The sequence below is a fragment of the Neoarius graeffei genome, chromosome 6 (assembly GCF_027579695.1).
Source record: "Neoarius graeffei isolate fNeoGra1 chromosome 6, fNeoGra1.pri, whole genome shotgun sequence".
NCBI lineage: Eukaryota > Metazoa > Chordata > Actinopteri > Siluriformes > Ariidae > Neoarius > Neoarius graeffei.
The window spans coordinates 101,358,160-101,373,442 of record NC_083574.1 but is presented as its reverse complement, the minus strand read 5'-3'; the positions used below and the strand labels follow the sequence as shown (position 1 = coordinate 101,373,442).

The 15,283-nt window shown below is 40.0% G+C and overlaps 1 protein-coding gene across 1 annotated transcript in view; it reads left to right on the top strand.

Moving 5' to 3' along the window:
- The first annotated feature begins 217 nt into the window (after positions 1-217).
- Positions 218-15,283, top strand: part of LOC132888466 (NACHT, LRR and PYD domains-containing protein 12-like) — a 401,003-nt gene continuing 385,937 nt past the window's right edge. Inside the window, exons 1-5 of the mRNA XM_060924512.1 lie at positions 218-307; positions 7,698-7,808; positions 9,914-9,971; positions 10,428-10,632; positions 10,902-12,663. Coding sequence (XP_060780495.1) covers positions 276-307; positions 7,698-7,808; positions 9,914-9,971; positions 10,428-10,632; positions 10,902-12,663 — 2,168 coding nt within the window. The 5' untranslated portion in view covers positions 218-275. The remainder of the gene's footprint in view (positions 308-7,697; positions 7,809-9,913; positions 9,972-10,427; positions 10,633-10,901; positions 12,664-15,283) is intronic.

Here is a 15,283-nt window from a genome sequence, read left to right as displayed (position 1 = left end):
AGACTACCAGCCGCCACTGGTGTGGACAGAGATTATTTCTAATGCAGAGCGAAAACAGAGATTGTTTTTACTTTAACGCCGTTTTAAAACTAAAACGTATGAGTGTGGATGTAGCCTATGTTTATATAAAGGAGAGAGAGAGAGCGAGAGAGAGAGAGAGGGGCTGTGACTCCACCCTCTGAAACCCCGCCTTTTCTCCTCCGGATCTCAGGGGAAAGTGAAAGTGTTTTCAGGTGAAAGTCAGCAGGAGTTTTATTTTTTGTGATCAGAAAAACATGTGGCTCTTTTGGAGGAAAAAATCATCAGAGTGAGTACAGGAATATAAAGCTGTAATATGTGAATGTTTGGATTATTTTCTAAATGAAGAACATTTCTGTCTTAACTGACACAGTTGACTTTATTCTTAATTTGATAATTCGGTGTTGACGCAGTAACTTAACCTGAAGGAAGGAAACCTGTGTGTCCTGCGGTGTTTCTTACATGTGTGTAAAGTTTACAGCTGTTACTTGTTAGAGAGGGAAGAATATTCATATTTATTACAACAATTCCTGACATACTTCCACTATTTATTCTTCTTTTTCTCCAACAAACACAAACAGCAACAAACGCAACACCACTTCCTGGTTACACACACACACACACACACACGCACACACACACACGCACACACACACAGAGCCATTTTAGATTGAAATGCTGAAATGTCATTGGGCCTCGATACCATTCGTGTCAGATCGGAATATCTCACAGCAGCAACGATTTTTATCGATTCTGTCCTGATAAAACCATTTCAATCACAAGTCGGATAAATATCTGTGTAGCCTTCACCTGCCATATAAGCAACCAGAGAACTGTGCTTCAGAAATTTAAAGCTCTTTCAATAATAAATATCAATCTCTATGAAGTAAAATAGCTTTTTAGCATCATGTAATTTATACACACTTTTTTTTGACAAAGTACTTACCCATATTAACAAAAAAAACCCCTATGTATTTGTGCTTGCGTTTATATGGAAGAGCACTGAAATATACAGGAGATTAGTTGCTCAGTGTTGTTCAACTCAAAAGTTTAAATTCTTTACACATCTCCTGTTAAGACCAGAGAGATGTAACGCTTCACAATCTTGTGTACAAAAATTACATACTTTCCAACCGACTGAGAAGGAAAAGTGGTAGATCAGATTGTGCAGCATAGTCGCACCCTTGTCTGGGGGGGTCCTGGCTGCACTAAGGTCAAGCAATACAAGCAGCGAGACACAGCCCTGATCAGAAGCCAACAGTAGCCTTATCACACCCTTGGCAACCCCCCTCCCTCCCCTGATGGTAAGGCTGCACTCAAGGTGTGTGAAGAGGATATGACACGGCTCTTCCAGAATCAGAAAATAAGGAAAGCACAAGGTCCAGATGGAGTCTCCCCCCCGTCTTAAAGCCTGTGCTGACCAACTGGCTCCAATCTTTACACAGATCTTCAACAGATCCCTCAAGCTATGTCAAGTCCCCTCCTGCTTCAAGCGCTCCACCAAGAAACCCTCCATTATAGGATTAAATGACTACAGGCCTGTCGCTCTGACATCTGTGGTCTTGAAGCCCTTTGAACGACTAGTGCTGGCTCACCTGAAGAGCATTACAGGTCACCTGCTAGACCCTCTGCTTACAGGCCAAAGTGGTCAGTGGATGATGCAAGTTAACATGGGGCTGCACTACATCCTGCAACATCATGACTGCTCAGGGACCTATGCAAGAATCCTGTTCATAGACTTCAGCTCAGTGTTCAACACCATACTTCCAGAAATCCTCTCCTCCAAACTGTCCCAGTTCAATGTCTCACCTGCCATATGTCAGTGGATCACCAGCTTCCTGACAGGCAGGGAACAGCAAGGAAGGCAGGGGGAAGTCACTTCTGGCATGTGGTCAGTCAGAACTGGTGCTCCTCATGGATGTGTCTTCTCCCCACTGCTCTTCTCCCTTTACACCAATGACTGCACCTCCAGGAACCCAAATGTAAAACTCCTGAAATTTGCAGAGGATACTGTACTTCTGCTGACTTTTTTTTTTTTTGCTCACCTCTTAATGACCTAGGCAAGAAAATTCTACTAATTAACTTTTGACAAGGCATGCCTGTTAATTGAAGTGTTCCAGGTGACTACCTCAGGAAGCTGGTTAAGATAATGTCAAGTGTGTGTAAAGCTTTTAACAAGGCAGATGATGGCTACTTTGAAGAGTCTAAATAAAATATGAAATATATTTTTGACCATTTTTAGTTTACCACATAATTCCATATACTAGTGCATCTCAAAAAAATTAGAATATTGTGAAAAAGTTCAATATTTTCCATCAGTTATTTAAGAAAGTGAAAATGTTATATATTATAGACTCATTACACATAAACTAAAATGTTTCAAGCATTTTTCTATTTTAATTTTAATCAGTATGGCATACAGTACAAAAACATAAAAAAAATCTCAAAATATTAGAATATTTCATTTCGAGTTTGAGTAAAACAGTATGAACACAGTGTATCTCTCGGTCTCGTTCAGTACACACAACCACAATCATGGGGAAGACTGCTGACTTGACTGTTGTCCAGAAGATGATCACTGATGCCCTCCACAAGGAGGGTAAGCCACAAAAGGTCATTGCTGAAAAGGGTGGCTGGAAAAGGTGCACAAGCAGCAGGGATGGCTGCAGTCTTGAGAGGATTGTCAAGAAAAGTTGATTTCAGAACTTGGGAGAGCTTCACAAGGAGTGGACTGAGGCTGGTGTTAGTGTATCAAGACCCATCATGAACAGACATCTTCAAGAAAGGGGATACAACTTTCGCATTCCTAATATCAAGCTACTCCTGAGCCAGAGACAATGTCAGAAGTGTCTTATCTGGGCTAAGGAGAGAAAGAAATGGACTGTTGCTCAGTGGTCCAAAGTCCTCTTTTCAGATGAAAGTACATTTTGCATTTAATTTGGAAATCACGGTTCTAGAGTCTGGAGGAAGAGTGGAGAGGCACAGAATCCAAGGTGTTTGAAGCCCAGTGTGAAGTTTCCACAGTCTTTGATGATTTGGGGTGCCATGTCATCTGCTGGTGTTGGTCCACTGTATTTTATCAAGTCCAAAGTCAACACAGCCATCTACCAGGAGATTTTAGAGCACTTCATGCTTCCATCTGCTGACGAGCTTTTTGGAGATGCTGATTTCCTTTTCCAGCAGGACTTAGCACCTACGCACAGTGCCAAAACTACTACCAAATGGTTTGCTGACCATGATATTACTGTGTTTGATTGGCCAGCCAACTTGCCTGACCTAAACCCCATAGAGAATCTATGGGGTATTGTCAAGAGGAAGATGAGAAACACCCGACCCAAAAATACAGAAACGCTGAAGGCCACTATCAAAGCAACCTGGGCTTCAATAACACCTCAGCAGTGCCACAGGCTGGTCACCTCCATGTCACACCGCATTGATACAGTAATTCATGGTAAAGGAGCCCCAACCAAGTATTGAGTGTATAAATGAATATACTTTTCAGAAGTTGGACATTTCTGTATTGTAAATCCTTTTTTTGATTGATCTTAGGGAATATTCTAATAATTTGAGATATTGGATTTCTGATTTTCATGAGCTATAAGCCATAATCATCAAAATTAAAACAAAAAAGGCTTTAAATATTTCACTTTACATGTAATGAATATAGAATATATGAAAGTTTACCTTTTTGAATTAAATTATGAAAAAAAGGAACTTTTCATGGTATTCTAATTTTTTGAGATGCACTAGTACCGTATGTTCCAGATGTTATTTCATAGTTTTGATGTCTTCAGTATTGTTCTATAATGTAGAAAATAGTCACAGTCCAGAAAAACATATGAATGAGTCGATGTGTCCAAACTTTTGACCGGTACTGTGTGTGTGTGTGTGTGTGTGTGTGTGTGTATAAATCATATTTGTTGTAATATCATTTTCCCCTGTTGTTTTCACACCAGGACCAGTCTAAGCTAATTAGACCTTCTGAAATAATGTCTGGGGAGTGTGAGGAACTCGGAACATCTGAAATGAGTTAAGATGAGCAGCACAAAATAGATAGATAGATAGATAGATAGATAGATAGATAGATAGATAGATAGATAGATAGATAGATAGATAGATCAATCGATCTTTTGGAGGGTTCCCTCAGGGAAATTAAAATTCTAGCAACATCATTACAGGATAAATAGAGAATAGAAAAAGCTTCTGGATAAATTAAGTATTAACATATACAAATTAAAAAATAAATATATATAGGTGTGTAGTGTGTGTATACAGGCAGTGTTCGAACTATGCCGATATTTTCGGGGGGTCCCTTTTTTTCCCTTGGGGGGGGGGGGGGGGGGGGGTGCTTGTGCTTGAGCTTGTCTCAGAGCGCGGATCTCCAAACACATGAGAAGCCTATCTTACGCACATATCACGCGGACTCCACACCTGAAAGGAAGTGTGTTGGCACTGTTGGCACACTTCCTTTCTACTAGTTTGTGTCCCCAACCTGGCAGCAGCAGTCATTGTCATATCGGTTTATTTTATCTTTGATGTAAACACAACACTTCGGATATGCAAATGCTTCCCGTTACACACGATTGCTATGTCAAGAAACATCATTTTGCCAATATTTTAGAGACCCCCCAACATTTCCCAAATCATGTTTTCAAGGGATCTCATGTCTGCTTCAGGGGATCTCGGATCCCCCAAGTACCCCCGTAGTTCGAACGGTGTATACAGGTGTATATATGAAAAAAGTCCAGCAGGAGAGGTATTGCACATTATATTGCACATTGTCCAGTATTGCTTTTTGTTAGGCTAGGCTACTGCTGCTCCTTCCCATCCTCTGTCCTCCTGTTACCCCTCCTCCCCCCCAGAGAGGAGTTGTACAGTCTGATGGCGTGAGAGACAAAGGAGTTTTTGAGTCTGTTCGTCCTGCACTTGGGAAGGAGCATTCTGTCACTGAACAGGCTCCTCTGGTTGCTGATGACGGTGTGCAGAGGGTGACTGGCATCGTCCATGATGTTCAGTATTTTGTCCATAGTCCTCTTCTCGGCCACCGTCACCAGAGAGTCCAGCTTCATGCCGACCACAGAGCCGGCCCGCCTGATCAGTTTGTCACAAGACACAAACGAAAGCATGTAGAATGCAAAAATGTGATATAACCTACTGCTCCCTATGTTCTAAATTAAAAGAAAAAGGAAATTTACATGCACTAACATAAACTTATAAAGGATTTGTTAGAAGTTCTGCATGGAGGCTCTGAATGAAATATTGTACAGAATGGAATATTTTTTTTTACTGTTTTTTTTAAGCAGTGTTTAAAATATTAAAAATGTGTAGTGTGAGAAGTTTACTATGACCCATAAATGGAACTAAATCTGAAAACTAGGGGCCTGTTTACACGAGGACGCTGTCGGGTAAAAACGACTAAATATTTTATCGGAAGTGCCTTTCGTTTACACGGGGACGGCGTTTCCGAGGCTGAAAAACGGAAAAAATTGAAAACGCCTTCCAGAGTGGATAAGTTAAAAACAGCCCCCATTGCATATCCATCAAAATTACCCAATACGTGAAACTCTGCTCGGATCTGCTCACGTCGGGTACGCGTTTACGTCATACATATGTCATATACTGTACATGCCAGCCCGGGAAGTAAGAAAGTAAGTAAAAAAGTAAGAGCATGTCTGATTACATCGATCCAACGGACCTTCAAGCTGCTCTGGCAGCTTTAATAAACGTCCAGGAGTCCTTCGAACATCTATACCAAATCTGCACATATACCGTTAATGAACAGAGGCGGGTATAGTACGCTCTTACTTTTTTACTTACTTTCTTACTTACCATAGCCAGAGTAGTCAAAGTTTTCGCGGCGCAGATGTGCAGATCAGACAAGACGGAAGACGTTGTGCATGCGTGCAGACATAGCGGAGGTCTTTCACAGCACCGCCTAGCCGCCTGGCATGCACATCCAATTGAATTCCACACATTTATGCGTCACCGTATAGATGCAGATTTCCTCCTTGAAAACGGTCGTGTAGACGTGGAAAAAAGTGAGAACGAAAACGGACTTTTGCGTTTTTGTTTCAGACCGTCCCCGTGTAAAGTGGGCCTAGTAGTGAATTAGCAACAAACTGGTAATGGTTCAGGTTTCACATATTGTTGAAATGTTCATGAGGAAGAAGTCCTGTATTTCTAGTGGGAAAAGGGTACGTTAATGGAACACAGGCATTGGGGGGAGACAGGTATACTGAAGGAACTGCTCAGAAATTCTTTGTGAACAGAACCAACAGAACCAAGACCATTAATGTTGCGTGATCGTCAGAAAAATATCTTAAACAATAACAACTGTCTTGAAAGAGACAGAGTAACACTCACTGTCACCAGAGGTCTCTGTCTCACTTTTCTCCTTTTTCAAGTTAGATTAGATTAGATAGATTGGATCAGTGAAGTTTTATCTAATCTATCTAATCTAATCTAACTTGAAAAAGGAGAAAAGTGAGACAGAGACCTCTGGTGGCAGTGAGTGTTAGTCTGTCTTTTTCAACCTGGAATGGAGAAAATCTTTTTAAAGAGATCATGAAATATTGTGAAAGATAAAATTTGATTTTGTATGTGTATTTACTTTTAAAACAGAAAGTTTTTGTTTGTTTTTTAGAGAATTCTCTCTAACACACATGTTTTACACACACACACACACACACACACACACACACACACACACACACACACACAACTGGGACTACGTGAGCTTTACTAACAAGCTCATTTCTTCCTTGCCTAGCTAGAACTCGCATGATCTGATTTTAGGTGTTGATCTGAATTGTTACTGACCCAGCCTTAGACTCATCGAACCCTAAACTTATGACTTTCTCTAAAATGGCTATGACCTTATCTGTATTTATGAACCAGGTGGGGTGCATTGACCCCTGGCAGACCCTTTTTCCTTACAACAAAGAACTTTCCTCTTTTTTTCCCCCATGCACACAATACATATTCCAGAATCGATCATTTTTTCATAGATAAGACTTTTCTCTCCTCAGTTAAGAACGTTGTATATTCAGGGTCATTACTGAATACTCTAAGTGATGATTAAATACTCAAAGTGACAATATTTTTATGTCTAATTTGAGGGAAATGTCAGTAATTTTTGGAATAAATAAAACAAAAATGTTCATTTTCTTCAAACACAACTGTAAATCATAAAACCAGAGAAACTGATTATTTTGGTATATTTTTTCTTTATAATTGTTTATTTTTTATATATTTGTGTGGGTGGGTGGAGGTGTGTGTGTGTATTCCTCTTTTCCCTCTCCACTGTAATTGTTTATTTTTTATACTTGTTATCATCACTTATGGTTCTCAAAGGTGATGGGGTGTGTGTGGGGTGTGTGTGTGGGGGGGGTGAATCAGGGGTGAAAAGTCAAAAAAGTATGTTCATATCACATGTTCAGTCCTTTTACTCAGTGTCTCCTCATAACTAGCTGCTACTTTGTAGCCAAGCTACAAAGCCCCTGTTGGTCCGTCAAGCAAGGTCTTTATTCTGCTCTGTTCCAGAGGTGCAGTATAATAATCAAATTAGGATATGCAAATAATTATAAAACTCTGGAGCTATATATACATAATGGCATCTTCAGATATAAATGACTATATTTTATAGATAAAAATCTAAAACTACTTTCTCTTCATTCTAGTGAAACGAAGGAAAGGCCTGTCTCACCTGGACCCAGCTGTGTGTCCTTTCAGAGTGACCACTCAATGACGCAGCCTCTCCGTTTTACAGATGGCGCATCCTCTGTGGAAAGGTATTCCTCTATCTTCCTCTCACTCAGTTCTCTGAATATCTGTAGAAATAACTCCCGACAGGCCAATTCTTGTTCGCTTCAGTATAAAATGTGTTGTGCTAAATTTTCTTGATTAAATTTCTGGTATCAAATTCAGAGTTCATATGAACCGTTATGAACGTGTGTTCTAGTCCTATCACTACTCATAACAAGCCCATAATAATTCTACCCTAATAACTTCTGGGTAGAAAAGGAAAAGTTTTTCCAGAAGGGAATCTGCCAATAGCCCTTGGTAAACTCCAGGAGCGGGTGGGGGGGATGGGGTTAGTGGTCAGAGGAGTCTCTGTGTTGTCTTCCGTTAGATCAGTGCAAAACCCAAACCTAACCAAGTAGGTCAGGGAGCAAATGTCCAAAACATTTATCTTGCAATTGGGCAACTATTGCTCCATAGGAGGGTTAGAGATGGTGTCCCAGTGGGTTCTGAGTGAGATTCTGTCAGGGAAAGTGAACAGCACGTGGATGCAAATGCAGAATGTTTATTAACGGTGAAACACAGATAACACAAAGACCAAGCAACGTGAACGAGGCAAAATCATAACAGGAACATGGTACACATCAGGGAGGAGAGACTAAAGAACGACAGTGTGGACAGTCATGACTTAAATAGTGTTGCTCATTAACCAAAACGTTAAACAGGTGTGGTGCAGTGCCTGATGGGAAACGTAGTCCAGTGCTGTTTTCAGCACTGCCATGATAGAGTTGATGTTTTTGCCCTGAGCCAGAGCTCATCTCTCTCTGTCACTGTCATTGCCAGAAAAATAGGAACCACCAGTTTGTTAAAATTGTGGTGGTAAACCCACCATGTTTTCCCTGGTGCAGTACCTCATGGTTGGCTTTCCCAACCCACCATGTGACCTTGACGGGCTCTTGTTGGTTGGCAGTAATCACAAGTCATTACGAGCTACAGTTGGGGGTTCCAAGTGTTTTATCTCCTGGTACAAATGAAGAGTTTGGTTCCAAAACACTACAAGCGCCATTAAAATAAATTGAGTTTCTGTTAAAATAAGCTTGGCATTTGATCTCGATTCAAAGTTCCAAAATCAATTTTATACAAAATGTGATATTCGCCATGTGTTTCTGCGTTGAATATCTCCTTTCTTTTCAAAATATGACAAACGCCACTACTGATTTTCAGCAGAACGTGTTATCTCTGCTCTCAACCAATCACAGCGCACCATTCAAATACGGAAACAGTAATAACCCCTCCCACCGACTGTCAACATCGTGGAGAATCCCTGTCTTTTAGTGAGATTTTGAACTCGATAAATGAATAACGGCGATGGAATCAAACATTTCTTATTTTAATGTTTTATATTTTTATTCCAGTAGAGAATGTGGTCCAGTGTTATTTTCTGATTTGAGCCCCTGATTCCTCCTGGGTGGAGATATGACACTGTATATATATATATATATATATATATATATATATATATATATATATATATATATATATATTGATGCACCGCCTAAAAACGCAGCTCCCGATGAGTGTGTAATGTGTGTAAAATAGATTGTTGCTTGTAGATGACGAGATGAATGTAATGTGGGACAATCTGTGGTCCAATAGAAGAGATGGTCCAAGTTCAGAGGCTGTCATATGTGATCAGCTCTACTTCTTGTTTCTAGTTATATTTAAAACTAAAAAAAATAATGTTTTTATTGATGTAATGGATATATCGCATTTTGGGGGAAAAAAAACAATCAGTTTTTTAAATAAAATTTAAAAATCAAAATCTTGATTTGTATTTTTAATGTCATTACAGCTTCTTAGTGTTATATTAAAGTTTCAAACAGAATATCGTGGTTTTCCTGCAACTGCTTTTTTGGGAAAGAAAATACCTTTTTCTCAAAGTTCCTTACAGTGGATTTATCGCGGTTTGGAACTCTTCAGATTGTCTCAACAGGAAACGCCCTTCATGTTGCCATTGGAGCCAATTCTCCCATGATAAGAAACTCACGTGTGGAGTTCCAGAGGTTTATATATCACAGCTGTGTGGACCAGATCTACAGGATGTGTTCTGATATTAAAATTAAAAAAGTAATTTCCAATGTTTGTTTATCTACAGAACCCCAAAACAGGAACCAGAAAACAGCTGCAGAAATTTGATAGAGTCCGTATTCCAGGTGTGTTTGTATGTGTTTTGTTGTGTAATTAATATACACAATTTTAATTTGAAACAATGGCAGTAATTTACAGTTAACAGTTTACAGTTACAGCAGCATTATGGGTAATCGGGCAAAACTGCATTTCAATCTGTTTTAAAATCAGCTTCTGACTTACAAAGTACTGATAATGGAGACTCCTTATCTACATGTGAAATAAACATCTGTTTACTGAAAACGTCACCAGATTAACGATTACTCGCATTTTTAATCGATTTAGTTGGAGTGTTTGCTGTACAGGTCCCTGTGAAACAGCTGTACATCAGCTATAGAAATGTATTAGAATGAGAAAATAAATCCAGTTAACCCCTTCTGACCAATCAGAATCCAGAATTCAACAGCAACGTGGTGTAAAATCAGGTTATGTCCCATTTTTATTGATTTATTTAATTTTATTGCTTTTTTTTAAATCACAAGCTGGAGCACAAAGTCATCACATTGGTGAAGAATGAACTGAACAATTTAAAGAAGCTACTGAGTGCTGATTACCCAGAATGCTCTGAGAAGGAGGAGAAAGCGGAGGAGGAGGATCTGGACCGTATTAGAGAGAGTGTGCTGAAGATCACACTGCGTATCCTGAAGAACCTGAAGCAGAAAGATCTCGCTCACCAACTGCAGATCAGTAAGAGCTTTAGATTATTATTCTCTCAGTTTAAAGGAAACACACTGGGCCACTGGTCGATATTATCATACTGCTGTTTATCCTAATGACTACACTTATTTCAACAAATAAATGACTCTGAGATAATCCGAGTGTTTTGGTTCTTTTCCATAATATTTATGTATTTATTAGGAATGTATGACAGTTCTTTTTTTATTGATATTGACTTTCACACTGTGTATAGTGTTTATACATGAAAATAATGGCCATCACATTGTTCTGTTTGTTAGAGCTGGCCTCTGTATATCAGCGAAAACTCAAATCCAGACTTGGAGATAAATTTAAAAGGATAAATGAAGGAATCTCCCAGCATGGGACATCAGTACTTCTGAATCAGATCTACACAGAGCTCTACATCACAGAGGGCTGGAGTGAAGACATCAGTGATGAACATGAGGTGAGACAGATTGAGACAGTGTCCAGGAGACCAGTAACAGAGGAGAAACCCATCAAATGTAATGATCTCTTTAAAGACACGTCCATCAGAAGTGTGCTGACTAAAGGAGTTGCTGGAATTGGAAAAACTGTCTCTGTGCAGAAGTTCATTCTGGACTGGACTGAAGGGAAAGTGAATCAGGATGTCACCTTCATGTTTCCACTTCCCTTTAGAGAGCTGAATCTGATGAAGCAGCAAAACCTCAGTCTGATGAATCTTCTTCATCAGTTTTTCCCTGATATTAAGGGCCTAGAAGTAATAGAGAGTGATACCTACAAAATCCTGTTGATCTTCGATGGTCTGGATGAGTGTCGACTTCCTCTAGATTTCCAGAACAATAAGAGATTGTGTGATGTGACCGAGTCGGCCTCAGTGGATGTGCTGTTGACGAACCTCATCAAGGGGAATCTGCTTCGCTCTGCTCTCCTCTGGATAACCACTCGACCAGCAGCAGCCAATCAGATCCCTTCTGAGAGTGTAGACCAGGCAACAGAGATACGAGGGTTCAGTGATCCTCAGAAAGAGGAGTACTTCAGGAAGAAGATCAGTGATCGGAGCCTGGCCAATAAAATCATCACACACATGAAGTCTTCAAGAAGCCTCTACATCATGTGCCACATCCCAGTCTTCTGCTGGATCTCAGCCACTGTTCTCGAAAGAATGTTAGGTGAAGCAGAGAGTGGAGAGATCCCCAAGACTCTGACTCAAATGTTCACACACTTCCTTATCTTTCAGATCAAACACAAGGAACAAAAGTACCATGGAACATATGACCCTGATTCTCAGCAGACCAGAGAGAGTATCCTGGCACTGGGAAAACTGGCTTTCCAACAACTGGAGAAAGGAAACCTGATCTTCTATGAGGAAGACCTGAGAGAGTGTGGCATTGGTGTTCGAGAAGTGGCAGTGTACTCAGGGGTGTGTACTCAGATCTTCAGAAAAGAATCAGGACTCTACCTGGGGAAGATGTTCAGCTTTGTGCATCTGAGCATTCAGGAGTTTTTGGCTGCGTTGTATGCATTTCTCTGCTTTCTTGACAAAACTCCAACAAAAGAGCAAACTACTGCTCTGTCTGGTCTTTTCAACACATCAGAAATGTCTGACTTCCTCAAAGGTGCAGTGGACCAGGCCTTACAGAGTGACACCGGACACTTGGATCTTTTCCTTCGCTTCCTTCTGGGCCTCTCAGTGGAGTCCAATCAGAAGCTCATTCGAGATCTGCTGCCACACACAGGAAGCAGCTCTGACTGCCAGAAGGACATAGTTGAGTACATCAAGTTCAAGTTTGAACAAAATCCATCTCCAGAGAGATTAATAAACCTTTTCTACTGTCTGAATGAGTTAAATGATGATTCACTCGTGAAAGAGATCCAAAGTTACATGAGCTCAGGACGTCTCTCTGAAGCTGCACTCTCACCTGCTCAGTGGTCTGCTCTGGTCTTTGTGTTGCTGACATCAGATGAGGATCTGGAAGTGTTTCAGCTACAGAAGTTCATAAAGTCAGATGAATGCTTTAAGAGGCTGCTACCAGTCGTCCAGCAAGCCACAACAGTTCTGTAAGTAAAACCCTGTGACACTTTACGGGGTTTGGGAGACTGTTGGGATGGAGACAGGCCGATTACTTTTGCTTTATTCAAGGTAGATTGCCTTTCAGATTTTCAGGTGTAGGTCATAAAAAGAATTTTCCCCGACACCCAATTATTTTTGTTTAGTGACCGAAAGCTACTGAATTCAAATCACAGACTTCCAATTTTATTCTTTTTTTTTTAAATAGAACAATTAATGTATTTAGATCCATGTGGCCCTAAATTCTCCGCTATTTTTTCCTGCTTCACCATGACCCAATACGAGATACTACATCATGCATCACGTGGTGGGCTTTCCCTGTTCACGCAAGGCATTGTGGGATAAAAAATTTGAAAAAGGAGAGAAAAATGGAGGGCGTGAATGTGCGAATGAAACGTGAAAGATCGACTACAGTAATGGAAAGTGAGAAGAAAAGACGTTATGTTATATACGACGGAAAGGAAACGCAGGACCAAACTAATAAATATCGGTGGTCAGCGAGCACCTCGGTGTGATCAGCTGTTCGTTTAGCGACAGAATGATGGAACTGTCAGTGCACACTCAAAGGTAAACCTGTAGATGGCAGTAATACAACACTGTGGATGCCAGCTGCCGTAAAACCCAAAAGAAGAAGAAGGTAAACCTGCGCATGCGCACACGGACTTCCTCTGTCTGCTTGACTGCCCCAAGTGAGCGATTTCATGCACATTATTTGCTTTAATCCCCTCAAATTAAATAACTTCCCAGCCACAGAATGGCCTGCTATTTTGTGGGATATTACAGAAATAAACATATATCACAATCACCACATTTCAGACGGAACTAAATTTCACCGAGTTTATGAAATCGAAAGGCCGTCTCGCTTTAACTTTCAACTTGCACTTTTCAGCAGCTTTATTGTTTCACAGTCTCACTCTGACACACACACACACACACCTACACACACACTCATCACTGTTAATCAGTCCCAGGTGTCCCTTTGCCACTCACCTCCCGCACCTTCACTCTCCATTCCCAAACTGATGCTTGACCGCGCCTTCACTTCCACAAACTCAGTTCTCTATTAAACTCAGGTTTTGGGAGGGAGAGGAGCTGCTCTGATTGCATTTCACAGCAATACACCAAACTGCTCGTGTTAATTTATTCATCCTAAAGGATGTATTCGGGATGCATTGTTATTGATACTGGTATGCGGTGGCTACAATTATCGACAGTCCATAATTATTGATACCTTTTCAGATTTACCAATAAAAAACAAATTTTACAAAGGTGAGTTTCAGTTCCAACAGTTATTATTGGTTAATTAATTTTTCAGTTCGTTGTAAATATCTACCACATATTACAGTATCAGTAGACATTTTTATTTTTTAATTTTGGTTCAAGGAATGAGATGCGACCTTTGACCTGGATGTTAATGTGGTTACAGTGTCGATTGCCTGTTGACATTTATTATTAAACGACAAAACTAGAAATTAATACAAACAACAATGAATGATTAACAAAATGTGATCTACGAAAATCCTGAGAAAGTGGAACAAAAAGATTTTCTGACGCAGGTTAAACATTATCAGTTCATTTGTTTACAAACATGAGAATTACTTCCTCATTTACATAAACACCAACATCCATATATTTATATAAAATATATTTTGTCCTAAATATAAGTCTATGGAAAACTAACTTTAAATAAAAACTGTTTTGTTAACTTAATACCACATACTGATTTATTTTCTATAAATATTCATCTGGATGTCGATAACTGGACAAAGGTGTCGATGATTGTGAAACAGTGTCACGTGATCTGATAAGCGAAGTAATCAGGAATCAACTCTTTTTTTTTTTTCAGTGGAAGTTTGAGGAATTATTCATGCACAGTTTACGTATTGAAAGTCTTCTACTTTTGCGACGGCCAAAAGATCGTTAAGGTGTTGATAATTGTAGCTGCCGCTCCAGTCTGATACCGTGCTGAGTTACATGTACTTGTCAGGGTGCAGGCACTTATGGATGCAGTTGCAGGGGAGAGCGGGTGCATCGCGAACTGTGAACAAATCCAAATCGGGAAACTAGAAACGTAGTCAGGGACGAGCAAGAGTCAGTCATTCGGCGAACAGGATATCACAGATAAGGCAAGAGGACGAAGTTGAAAGTAAACGTAAACAGAGTTCAATAACGGGAAGTCAGGCAGATAGTCAAACGGCTCAGTAAAGTCAGGCACAGGGACACAGAACAATACTTCACAAATACTGAGAGTGAGAGCTGAGCTTACATGGGGGCAAAAAAGTATTTAGTCAGTCACCAATTGTGCAAGTTCTCCCAAATAAAAAGATGAGAGAGGCCTGTAATTTTCATCATAGGTACACTTCAACTATGAGAGACAAAATGAGAAAAAAAAAAAATCCAGAAAACCACATTGTCTGATTTTTAAAGAATTTATTTGCAAATTATGGTGGAAAATAAGTATTTGGTCAATAACAAAAGTTCATCTCAATACTTTGTTATATACCCTTTGTTGGCAATGACAGAGGTCAAATGTTTTCTGTAAGTCTTCACAAGGTTTTCACACACTGTTGCTGGTATTTTGGCCCATTCCTCCATGCAGATCTCCTCTAA